The 12,978-nt window shown below is 45.4% G+C and overlaps 2 protein-coding genes across 3 annotated transcripts; one reads left to right on the top strand and one right to left on the bottom strand.

Annotated features, from left to right (window-relative positions):
* The first annotated feature begins 2,263 nt into the window (after nt 1-2,263).
* On the top strand, nt 2,264-5,167 carry LOC135151360 (uncharacterized). Its single transcript, XM_064089769.1, has 2 exons — nt 2,264-4,461; nt 4,552-5,167. Exons 1-2 carry the CDS (start codon nt 2,264-2,266, stop codon nt 5,165-5,167), a joined length of 2,814 nt encoding a protein of 937 aa, XP_063945839.1.
* A 1,023-nt stretch (nt 5,168-6,190) lies between these two features.
* On the bottom strand, nt 6,191-8,655 carry LOC135151651 (uncharacterized). Of its 2 annotated transcripts, none has more exons than XR_010290453.1 (2): nt 6,975-8,655; nt 6,191-6,878 (listed from the first exon to the last, which is right to left on the bottom strand). XR_010290453.1 is itself a non-coding variant. In XM_064090636.1 (2 exons), the coding sequence occupies exons 1-2, from the start codon at nt 7,029-7,031 to the stop codon at nt 6,258-6,260; spliced, it is 678 nt and encodes a 225-aa protein (XP_063946706.1). In that variant the 5' UTR covers nt 7,032-8,537; the 3' UTR covers nt 6,198-6,257. The 2 variants fall into 2 exon arrangements, 1 of the variants encoding a protein (XP_063946706.1); XM_064090636.1 differs by having other exon boundaries at nt 6,198-6,878; nt 6,975-8,537.
* Between the last annotated feature and the right edge of the window lie 4,323 nt (nt 8,656-12,978).

Here is a 12,978-nt window from a genome sequence, read left to right as displayed (position 1 = left end):
ATTTATTAAAGCATGTAGCAGCACTCTTTGTGATGTTCAAAATCATATACACCATGTTGCGATCATAACAAGGGGTTATCAAGATCTTGATAAGTTAGTCAAAGATTATACTTCATTACCAAATTAAGTTTTTTTTAAAAAAAATCTTTGGGATATATCAGCAGGAAGCAGCTTTATGAAATAAAAGCAACACAGATAATATGTGTCGAACAAGAAACAGAAATACTGAGAAGGCAGGACAGTTACCATGAAATGTATAATCCTTTGAATATGTTTACCATGATTCTGTAAGCAACCTTTACAAACTTTAATCTGTAAATAAAAAGTACAGAATATGAAGAAAAAAAATGCAGATACAATAAATGCAGGGATTCGCAGGATGAATGTTCTACTAAATGGGATGGAATAGTAAAAATATTTGCACTTACGTTAAAAATAACTGTCAAGTCAAGACACTACAAAGTAAAAAACATTCAATCCCTAACGATAATGTGATTTCGCACTTGTTATGCTAGCACGGGCAATGAACAACTAGCCTGGCAACATTAAGTAGGGTCTACATATTAAGATGAAGTCTCAAATCTATGAGTTTGGGACATCTTGAAAGTACTCTAAATCGATAGACGGGGAAGCAGTTTCAGTTTAATAATCTATGCATTTTGTTTAAAAACTTGTTTCCTTGCACGTAACTACAACATGTTTGAATTCATGGATAACTTGCATACTTCACGTAAACTTTGAGTTAAAAGACCAGTACACATATGAATGCTTTTATTGTTTTCATTAACATAATCTTCTGATAGTCGGTTTGTTTTTGACTAGTCCCAGGTAAAACTTGGTTTTTTCTGATAATTGAACTCTGAAAACCATTTATGATCTTGAGCAACTCTGTGCCACAAAATCAACTCAGTAATCTCTTATACAAATATACAAGATTCAGCTTAACAAGTGAAGGAAAAAGTGCGTGGCCATTAGGTTTTAGGTGTAGAACAGACAGTCAACTCAATGTAAATGAGAGCAACCCTTATTACTATGTATTCAAAACTATGTTTATGTGGTTAAAGCAAAACTTTGTGAAAGTTCTAAATCTCAAACCAGTACATCTGGGATCTCTCCTAGGTAACACACCGGCAAAGATTCAGTCAGAAAGTCTTGTTTCTGAAGCTCGTGCAAAAGCAGAAAAATAAAGAAAATAAATATTCCTGCAAGGAGATTTAAAAAAATCATGGACAGACATTAAGAAAATGGCTGACGAGTTCTTAAGCAAAAGGAAGCAATCGGACTAAAGGAATGAGAAGCATACACACATGTTGTGTCATGTGTGATTCCGCCGGACATCAACAAAAAAATTAAAATACCAAAGACTTGCGCAGAGAAAGAGGAAAAGGTACAGGAATGGGAAACAAGCTGCATGGAGAAAAGTACATCAGCTTAGAAAAAACACCGGGTTTGATTGCAAAAAGGAAGCTCTCTATGTAGCTGGAAGAGGCAATGGAAATACAGCCTTGAGGAAAAAGCTAAGTCATCAAGCTTAGCAGGGCAAAAAATTGGGCTAAATTAAGTTGAACAGCAGGACTTCGCGTCATTCACAGAAAAAATTATATCAGCAAACATGTACCAGATCTGTTCAAGGAGGTAAACATTCTAATGCACGAAAAAATTCTATGGCAAAGCCCTTGACATGATCCAGGAAAAAAACAAGTAATGATACAGGAATTGCAAAGTTAAAACTAAAAAATGCAGCAGAGATACAAAAGGATCACGAAAAAATATAAGGAAAAGAGATATAAAGCTGGTGCAGTGAAAAGGATCAAAGGATAAACACAGGTGATCGCCAGGACACTATGAATCACTTGTTTTACTATTTGGCGGGAATCAAAAGCTCCGGTCTTTCATTCTGTGTTGAATAGATCCTCCTAGGTGGTAAAAGGATAGTGGTTCCTCCTGAAAATGAACATGAAGCAGCAGTAACGGAAGCACATACAAACAAGTAACAGGTGAAAAAGACGAGACTTTATTGCTCATCCAACTACTTCGGAGTTACGCAGATGTTTTTGCCTGGAGCCCGGACGACATGCCCGGGTTGGATGAGTCACTAGCAATGCACAGCCTGGATGTAGACCCCAAGAAGAAACCAGTCAAACAAAAATGAAGAAACTTCGCCCCAGAAAGGCAGAAGGCGATAGATGAGGAAGTTGGCAAATTAATGAAGGCAGATATCATCTGCGAGATCAAATACCCGGAGTGGCTAGCTAACGTAGTCATGGTAAAGAAAGCAAACGGCAAGTGGAGGATGTGTGTCGACTACACGGACCTGAATGCGGCGTGCCCCAAGGACCCTTATCCTCTACCAAGCATTGATCAGCTCATTGATGCCACATCAGGACACCTGATGTTAAGCTTTATGGACGCCTTCTCCGGGTACAACCAGGTTAAGATGAACCCAGCAGACATAGCCAAAACAGCCTTCATAACCCACCGGGCAGTGTATGCCTACAAACTGATGCCTTTCGGGTTAAGGAACGCCGGGTCCACATACCAGAAAGCCATGAATGAAATTTTCAAAGATCAACTCGGAAGGAATTTGGAATGCTACGTCGACGACATCATCTCCAAATCCACTTCGGTCCCGGGTCACATTTCTGATCTCAAAGAATGTTTTGAGAACATGAGAAGGACCAAGCTAAAGCTCAACCCGGACAAGTGCACCTTTGGAGTGGAGGCTGGAAAGTTTTTGGGTTTTATGGTAAGCAACCGGGGTATCGAGGCCAACCCGGAGAAGATCAAAGCTGTACAAGAGATGCAACCGCCTCGGACTCAGAGGGAGGTCCAAAAGCTAGCAGGGTCCTTAGCAGCGCTCCGAAGGTTTGTCTCCAAACTCGCTGAAAGATGTCTACCATTCTTTGAGTTGTTAAAAGGGGCAAAAAATCAGAAATTAGTAGAATGGAGCCCGGATTGCCAAAGAGCTCTTGATGAAATCAAAGCATATCTGTCCAAACCCCCAATCCTGACAAAAGCCTTACCCGGAGAACCTCTCTACCTATACCTGTCAGCCGGTCCCTTCGCCGTCGGGGCAGCCTTGATCCGGGAAGAATCCGGACAACAGAAGCCTGTCTACTATGTCAGCCAAGTCCTCAAAGATGCGGAGACCAGATACCCCAACTTAGAAAAATTTGCATTTGCACTGATCACCGCATCCAGAAAACTCAGACATTACTTCCAAGGAAGAGAAATCAGGATTGTCACAGACCAACCGCTGAGGAAAATCATTCACAAGCCAGACATCTCCGGGAGACTGGTGAACTGGGCAATCGAGCTTAGCCAGTTCAGCCTAACGTTTCTACCCCGGACAGCGGTCAAAGCCCAGGTCCTGGCAGACTTCGTAGTGGAATGCAACTTCCCAGAAAATCAAATAACTCCCATGGAAACCGAACCTGAAGCCCCGGTAGAGTCTAACCCGGAGTCTTGGATACTCCACGTTGACGGTTCCTCAACAACCGAAAGGTCAGGAGCCGGACTAATCCTAAAAAGCCCGGATGGATTCACCATCAAAACAGCAATCTCTTTCAACTTTGCAGCAACCAACAATCAAGCAGAGTATGAAGCCCTATTAGCGGGATTGAGGTTGGTCCGGACCTTGTCAATCCGGAACCTCACCATCTACAGTGATTCCCAGATCGTGGTCAGACAGACCAATGGGGAATACCTTGCCAAAGACCCAATCTTGACCAAATATCAAGCCTTGGTAAAAGGCTACCTCACTCTGATCCCCGGGTGCAAGATCTTGCAAGTCAACAGGGAAGAAAATGCTGAAGCAGACAACCTCTCCAGGTTAGTCCAAAATTCAGCAGACCTGGGTAGCTCAGTCTATTTCGAGGAATTGAACAAGCCAACAATAGATCATGAAGAAATTTTCGAAATCAACAACAACCCTACCTGGATGACTCCCCTGATCAACTACATAGAGAAGGGAGAGTTACCCGAAGACAAGGGGAAAGCACAACGGCTGAAAGCTAAGGCGGCCAAATTTTTTGTCGAAGAAGGAACACTCTTTCGCCGGACCTACTCATCCCCAATCCTGAAATGCATAGGTCCGGAAGAGGCCGAATATTGTCTAAGAGAAGTTCACGAAGGGATCTGTGGAGATCACATGTCAGCAAAAGGCCTGGCGTATAAACTCATCCGGCAAGGCTACTACTGGCCAACTATACACCAAGACGCTATGGAATTTGTGAAAAGATGCAAGAACTGTCAGCTGTTCAGCAACGTGCCCCGGGTAAGCCCTGTCCTACCTTCCTCAGTTCTATCCCCGATCCCATTTGCTGTATGGGGAATAGACATCATGGGACCCTTTCCCCGGGCTAAAGGAGACCTCAGATACTTGCTTGTCTCCATTGATTATATGACCAAGTGGGTTGAAGCCAAGGCAATGCGGACGATCAATCAACAAGATGTCATCCGGTTCATGGACAACATCCTGATGAGATTCGAGCTACCAAGGGTCCTGGTCTCAGATAATGGACCCTAGTTCATAGGGTCGGACTTTGAAAGCTACCTGGCTGAAAGAGGCATCAAGCACAAGAAGTCTTCAGTCGCCTATCCTCAAGGAAATGGCCAGGTAGAGGTCACCAACCGGATCCTCCTGAGAGGAATTGAAAAAAGGCTTGAAGAAAGCAAGAGCAAGTGGCCAGAAGAACTACCTCATGTCCTCTGGTCATACCGAACTAGTCCTCGGACAAGCACCGGAGAAACTCCATTCAAATTGGCCTATGGAACGGAGGCAATGCTCCCAATCGAAGTCGGGTCACCTTCCCACAGAGTGATCAACTTCGACGAAATCGCGAATGAAGAAGGACTCCGGGTCAATCTGGACTTGGTAGACGAGGTCCGAGATCAAGCAATCACAAGGATGGAAAAATACAAAGAGAAGACCCGGGATCACTTCAGCAAAAAATCCCGGGTTAGGAATTTTCAAACAGGAGACCTAGTACTACGAGACACCGAAGCCTCTGATCCAACCAACACAGGCAAGCTGATGCCTAAGTGGGAAGGCCCTAACAAAGTCAAAGAAGTCCTAAGGCCGGGCACCTACAAGCTGGAGCATATGGACGGGTCAGAAGTATCCAACACCTGGCATGGTCTTAGGTTAAGGAAGTTCTATCAGTAAAATCAACGAGTAGGAAGGATCCCTGAAGACAGCCATATATACCTAAAAGCAGTCATGTACTTTTGATCATTCTCAAAGCTGTGTAATGGTTTTAATATCAATGAAGTCTTTTGCTATTGATAAATCTACGTTCCTATTTACTTAGAAATTTTCTAAGGCAATCAAGCAATCAACCCGGGTAAACATTGCCCGGGTCCACCATTTTCATTTACTTGGAAAAATTTTCAAGTACAAACATCTAAAAAGCAAACAACCCGGGGAGAACCCGCCCGGATCCATCCATACAGTCATCCATCCATGCAATCATCTAATTGAGAAAAATTTGTAAGTACAAAAGCTAAAGAAAACAACCAACCCGGGAAAGATCTACCCAGATCCATCCATTCAAACATTTTTACTTGGGAAACTTCTACAAACAAAAGTTAAAAAGCAATCAACCCGGGTAAGCATTGCCCGGGTCCACCTATCTCAGTTGCTTGGAAAAATTTCTAAGTCGAACATGTATAAAGCAATCAACCCGGGTAAGCATTGCCCGGGTCCATCTATTTTATTTCCTTAGAAAAATTTCTAAGTGCAGACACCTATAAAACAACCAACCCGGGTAAGCATTGCCCGGATCCATCTATTCTATGTACTTCGAAAAATATTCTAAGCAATCAGACCCGGGTACACTTTGCCCGGATCAACCTGTTTCGTTCAAGAAATTTCTAAGTATAAAAGCCATTTGAGCAATCATACCCGGGTATAAATTTCCCGGATCCACCCGTTCATTTTACTTAGAAAAATCTCTAAACACAAAGCAGTTAGAAGCAATCGACCCGGGCAGGCGTTGCCTGGATCCACCTGTATCGTCCCTACTTGGAAATATTTCTTAAGTACAAAATTATTCTAAAACAATCAAACATGAGAAAGAAATATACAAAAAGCATTCACAGGCAAAGATGACAAGGAAATATTCGATAAAAGCAGCAGAGGACAAATATTCACGAGCCCGGGTCAACACAGACCCGGAAAAACATCCAAATCCGGAAACACAAACATATCCAGTCTTACAAAAAACATTGTTTTTCAAGGTAAAGGCAGAGAAAACTTAAGCAGGAGGGTCATCAGCAGGGGGATCGGTGACAGGAATCTCCTCGTCCAAGGGTTCAGATTCAGCAGAAGAATCCGAGTCCACTTCCTGACCCGGGGCAACATAGGGTTCGGGCTCCCCCCCGCCTGCATTAATCTTGGCCTTCGCAGCAATATACAAGTCGATAAAGCTCTGCGCGTTGGCACCCGGGTCTGTCTTGATGTGTTTCTCGGCCACAGTCCAGCAACGCATCACCTCCGCAGCCGCGGCCTTTGACAAAGCATCTGCATAGACTGGAGACTTCTGAAATTCAGCAATGACCTCTTCAGGGGCCTTCCGGGTCTCCAACTGCAACTTCAGGTCAGCAACCTCCTTTTCCAACCCGGACACTCTCTCCTCGGCCTCACCCGCCCGGATCTCAGCATCCTTCACCTTCTGCCCGAGTTCAGCTTCTTTACGGGCCTCAGCTTCTTTGATTCTGGTCGCCACGCTCGATTCCAACACCTCCCTGGCCGACCTCTCCATATCCCGGCTCTTCTCCAACTTCGCGACCTGGCCCAAAGTGGACGCAGAAAACTCCCTCTCCTTCTTCAACTGATTCAGAGCGTGGGTGTTGAACCCGGCCAAACGACCACCAAGCTGAAGAAGACAAAATCCAAACAAAGATCAACAAGATTAAACAAATATAAAGGAGAAACAGGAAGCACAAAAAGAAAGGGAGAGAAGGAGAAATACCTCGGCCCAAAGACTCCCGAGTCCTTTAAAATTCTCCACAAGACCTTCCTCCTCCATTGTCTCCCAATCCTAGTCGGATGGAAGCTCAGACATCAATCCAATAACTTTCTTCAAAGAATACCGGCCAAACTCCGGTTTACTAACCCCCGAAACTACCCGGGTCCTCTCTTCACCTTCCACATCCAAATCCAGGACTTCAATAGGGGACTTCCCCGGATCAACGCTCTCGGCCTCTGCAGCCGACTTCACAGCAGAACTCGCCCTCATCTTCTTCAGTCTTGGCTGGAGATCCGGACTCTCCTCACCCACCACGTCTGTGCTAGGCTCCGGATTCTCCTCCCGAAGCACAAGGTCCGGGTTGGCACTAGAGGTGCCCGTCCCCTCGGTCTCCTGCCGGGAAGACCCGGATTCAGCCTTCTTCTTCTTCTTCCCGGACTTCTTAGGAGCCGGCTTGGGGAGAACATGGGCTGCCCCTAGAGTTTTCAAATGGGCGGCAAACGAATCACTAGCCATTTCTTTCCACAGATCCGGATCAAAATATGGCAAGCCTGCAACGAGGAACAAGTACCCGGGTCAGAAGCAATATACACATAACAAAGACAAAAGTTAGAACAACAGAAAAACTCTAAGGACGAACAAACAAACAACAAAACAGCCAAATACAACAGAGCGAACCCGGGTAAGAAAAGAAAATAACTTACAGCCATATTCATGCAATTTATCATGTTGCATGAACGAATCCCGGGTCATTTGGGACCCAAGACAACTACAGAAGTCACGCAGTTGTTCCCGAAATGCACCCGCAGCACCCGGAGCCCCAAAGTCTGTTCTCACTTGTTTCTCGTCGGAAACAATGTACGGCATAAAAGCCAGGTCCAAGCCCTTCAACATGAGCACCTCCCCATTCCAACCCTTAAGAGAGCTTTGATGAATGACCGGACTAACGAACCCGGCTCCCAAGCCAAGCTCCTTAGACCGGAAACGCAACTCATAAAGGGGCTTCACCCCGGATCTCTTGAATTGAAACAACAAATGGAAAAGCTTCAGAGTCAGGTAATAACCCTTCTTATTGCAAGCCGCCAGGAACCAGGTCATCCATTTAATTGCATTTGGAGTGAGCTGCATCGGGGAACACTTGAACTCGTATTTACATAAGTGCTTAAAGAAGATGTGCCACCTCGGGTTCCATCCCGATCGGAGGTGCTCCATCCAAACGGGAACAAATCCGTCGGCGGGGCGATGGTGCACCCTCTCCCCGGGCTGAGGCCATCTCCACTCAACATCGGGCGGAATCTGGAACGCCGCCCGGATCATCTTATCCGCAACATCCTCGGGCATTTCCATTATATGGTCTCTCAAGGGAAAAGGAGCCCGGGCAACAGACAACAACTCGAACCTGGAATCGAACTCCTCCTTGTTGTAAGGAGCCAACGGACCATCCGGGTGCTTCGATCGGTAGAACCCGGCCATGTTTGTATAGAAGCCCTTCTCCTCAACAAAGTGAGCCTTAGTGATAAAATAGGATTTACAATCACACCAAACCCCTTCAGGAGACATAATCACCTGCCTCCCGACAGTCTTCGTCACCTTTTGGAACTCGGATACCACCCCCGAAGAAGAAACTTCTCTCTCAGCCATCTTGACCCGGGCACGGCTGGCTAAAGTCTGGACTTCGTCACACTCCGTATCACTGGAAAACTGCCCTGGAACGGCCGAATACGCAACGATATCGCTCTTTTGCCTCCTAGGGATCCGGACCATGGACCTAAATAAAGAAGCAATCCGGGTCAATTTTAAGAGAAAGAATTCACAAAAGTTGTTACAGATTTTAGTTAGGTCCGGATCCCATCCTAATTCTATGTGAAGCATACCAAGAGTAAGGGAAACAATTAAGCACAATCAAAGCCACCCGGGCCCTCTCCTTCTTCAAATTCTCAGGGGAAGAAGGGCACCACATACAAGAAAGCTATCCGGATCCCACACACACTACAACGCAACAAAAATTCCCCCAAGAACGAAAACAAAGCAACTCAAAACCCCTACCCGGACCTAACACATATACCCGGGTCGAAAATCCTACCCTTCACAATCATATACACAATCCTCAAAACAACCCAAAGTGACCATCTCCCAAAACTACCCAACCCGGGCATACCTGGCATACCCGGGTTCAGTTCACATCCCCAGAAACCCAACGGGCACAAACAATTTCTAACGCATTTCAAATCGAAATCGAAGATCAAAACACGAACTGATAGGGTGTAATCCGGGATGACAGAACCCGGATACCCCGCCCCCGTGTTCACCCGGAAACATGGCGACCCCGACCCCCGGTATGCTACCAGACACGGCAGACGATCCCTCAACCCTACCAGGGCATATCACCGGGTGAGGACCTGGACCCGGGTAGAACCAGAATCATACCCCTCGACCGGGATCCCTATATGTACCAGCCGACATGTGCTGCACAAAGCACAGACTGACATGATAAAGACAAACATAACGGTCAACTACTGGCGATAGAGACGAGCCAGGGAACATTCCAAAATACTACTTCTACGCTGACACCTGGACACGTGTAGGGGATCAAACCCCTACACGTGTAGGACCAGGATCCAGGTACGCACCCCCGAACCCTAGTCCTTGGCCTATAAATAGACCAAGGATCAAGGGTCTGGGGGTTAACTTGACTTCACTCTCTCTTTTACACTGATTCTACACACACTTGCACTCAGCATATACTCAAACACTCTCAGCCACCAGCAACCACCAGCCATACACCTTCACCCACCACACATAGATAGCTCATTTCCCGTCTATCTATTTTCCGACGCCTGTACTCATTCTCACGCCGGAGGCGCCGCGGGGCTCAAACCCCCCTCCGGTGTTGTTTTGCAGACACCCGTCCAGCAGCTACACTGCAAGACACCAGTACACAGCGGAGGAAGCACCGGAACGGGATTTGGCGTTATCATTTGGCGCTAGAAGGAGGGGGAGGTTGTATTCTCCGTCCTGTGGTCACGGTGCCACTGGACTCATCTTCATCAGCAAACTCCCGAAAAGGGAGTCCCGATTCAACCCTGTAAGCTTCAAAATGCACTCAAATCTCTCAAAACCCTCTCAGCCATGATTCTCTTTGTTGTGTGCATGTTAGCAAACCCTGTCTAGAAGCACTCTAACTTTGTCTGTAGTACATCAAGACACCTTGTCCTGTAGTCCCTTACACCTTTGTCATTTAACTATTTCTAGCATTTCTTGAAGTAGTAAGTTGACTATCTGCCTACACTATTTCTATCATTCCACTATTGTCTATACTGCACACATACACTTTCACCAAAAAGCAAGCATACTCCCTGGGTAGTTCTTGTTTGAATCGTTCACTATAATCATGACAAGAGGTGGAAAAACCCAAACCCAATCAACCCGATCCTAGCAGTTCAACCCGGTGGACCAGGACAATCCACATCAGGATCTCATCTCTAAACCACGCTTGACCGGGATCAATCCAGAAGAGACCCAGATCAACCTAGACGATGCCCGGGTCACAATTGAAATGAACCAGTTAAGTGCATCGATGTCCCGATGACCGCAGACCATGTTACATATCTAACCAACATAGAGTTGGCCGAAGCAATCCGGTTATACCAGGAACAACGAGCCGAGAACCTCAAAGGACCCGGGTTGATTGCTGATTTTGAAGACTTTGAAAATTCCCGCCAATCCCGGGGTTCCGTTTTTGACCGGATTGGTGACAAAGTAAGGAAAAAGAAGCAGAGAGAAAGTGATGCCACAAGGCGAAAGATCCTGGCCAAAAAAGAAAAAGAAAAGAACACATCCGGAGGGAAGAAGGAGAAAAGCTAGAGTAGAAAATTCAAAGAAGGATCCAGCTAGAAGAATAAAGGCTTATGAGCAAGTCCCGCTTCAATCATGATCTATCTCTTACTTGGAATTTTTTTTTCCAAGGCAAACAAACAAAAAGCTATCCTGGTTCAATTTTGAGCTATCTCTTACTTGGAAAAATTTTTCTAAGGCAAACAAGCAAAAGCTACCCGGGTTCAATCATGAGTTATCTCTTACTTGGAAAAAATTTTCCAAGGCAAACAAGCAAAAGCTACCCGGGTTCAATCATGAGCTATCTCTTACTCAGAAAAAAAATTCTTGAAAAATTTTCCAAGTCAAAAACCAAAAGCTACCCCGGTTCAATTTTGAGCTATCTCTTACTTGGAAATTTTTTTTCTAAGGCAAACAAGCAAAAGCTACCCGGGTTCAATCATGAGTTATCTCTTACTTGGAATTTTTTTTTCAAGGCAAACAAGCAAAAGCTACCCGGGTTCAATCATGAGCCATCTCTTACTTGGAAAAAATTTTCTAAGGCAAACAAGCAAAGCTACCCGGGTTCAATCATGAGTTACTCTTACTTGGAAATTTTTTTTCAAGGCAAACAAGCAAAAGCTACCCGGGTTCAATCATGAGCTATCTCTTACTTGGAAAAAATTTTCTAAGGCAAACAAGCAAAAGCTACCCCGGTCTAGTTATGACCTATCTCTTACTTAGAAAAATTTTTCGAAAAATTTTCCAAGGCAAAAAAGCAAAAGTTACCCCGGTCCAGTTATGACCTATCTCTTACTTAGAAAATTTTTTTAAGGTATAAAGCAAAAGCTACTCCGGTCCAGTTATGATCTATCTCTTACTTGAAGAAAAAAAAAATTTCCAAGGCAAACAAGCAAAAGCTACTCCGGTCCAGTTATGATCTATCTCTTACTTGAAGAAAAAAAAAAATTCCAAGGCAAACAAGCAAAAGCTACCCGGGTAGCAATCCCGTCCAGACTCATGTCAAGCAATCACTTCCGGACTAATGTCAAGCAATCCCGTCAGGACTAATGTCAAGCAATCCCGTCCGGACTCATGTCAAGCAATCCCGTCCGGACTCATGTCAAGCAATCCCGTCAGGACTCATGTCAAGCAATCTCGTACGGACTCATTCATACTCTATTACTTAGAAACCATCTATAGCGACCCGGATCAGATGACGACAGCAAAAACCTCCCCTTGTCCGGACCAACCCAGACCAAAGGCAAAAAGCAAAATCTCACCTCTTGTCCGGATCAACCCGGACTGGGGGCAAAAAGCAGAGCTTCACCTCTTGTCCGGATCAACCTGGATTGGGGGGCAAAAGAATACTTATACCCCTAGTCCATATCAACCCAGATCAGGGTGCAACAGAAACTTACTACTCCTAGTCCAGATCAGTCCGAATTAAGGAGCCGTGGCAAATTTTTACTCCTACTCCATTCTCGTCTAGATCGAAGACAAGATTCACATTATTCTCTACTCCCTCACACAGAAAATCTGTATAAGGGAGTGGGGGGCAAATGATAGTATATAATCCAACCCGGCAGTATTCTTAAGGTCCTTGGCCAAGTCTGGTCCAGATTCAGCACAACCCCGGGAGGAATTCGGTCCAGCGGAGAATAATCCACCCACTCCAGAACATGAATCCGGATTGGTGAGGATAGTTCAACCATGTCCTGACAAGTATCCCAATCCGGATGAGGATACCTCAATCCCGTCAAGAACCGGGAGCAAGACCAACTCCAACCCCGGTTCGAGGGACCAACAATGCAAAGACGCAATCCCGGAGGTGCACCCAACCCGGAGAGAATTCCATGACCCTGGAGAGGCAATCAACCCGGGTTGGTGGACACCAGTCCTGCCAGAACTTAGTCTGGATATGAACCGGGATCCAAGCTCAATGGTCAACTACTGACACTATGAAGACAAACCTCAGAACACTCCAAAATACTATTCCTTAGCTGACACTTGGACAGGTGTTAAGCATCCAAGCCCTACAGATGGACGGCAGGATCCAAGGTACACATCCTTAAACCCTAATCCTTGGCCTATAAATAGACCAAGGATGAGAGGCTTAAGGATCTTCTTCTCCACACTCTCATATTTCTCACACACTCTAAGCCACCATACACAGCAGCCATACACCTTCACC

Source organism: Daucus carota, chromosome 3 (assembly GCF_001625215.2).
Source record: "Daucus carota subsp. sativus chromosome 3, DH1 v3.0, whole genome shotgun sequence".
NCBI classification, from domain to species: domain Eukaryota; kingdom Viridiplantae; phylum Streptophyta; class Magnoliopsida; order Apiales; family Apiaceae; genus Daucus; species Daucus carota.
This window is presented reverse-complemented; position numbering and strand designations above follow the sequence as displayed.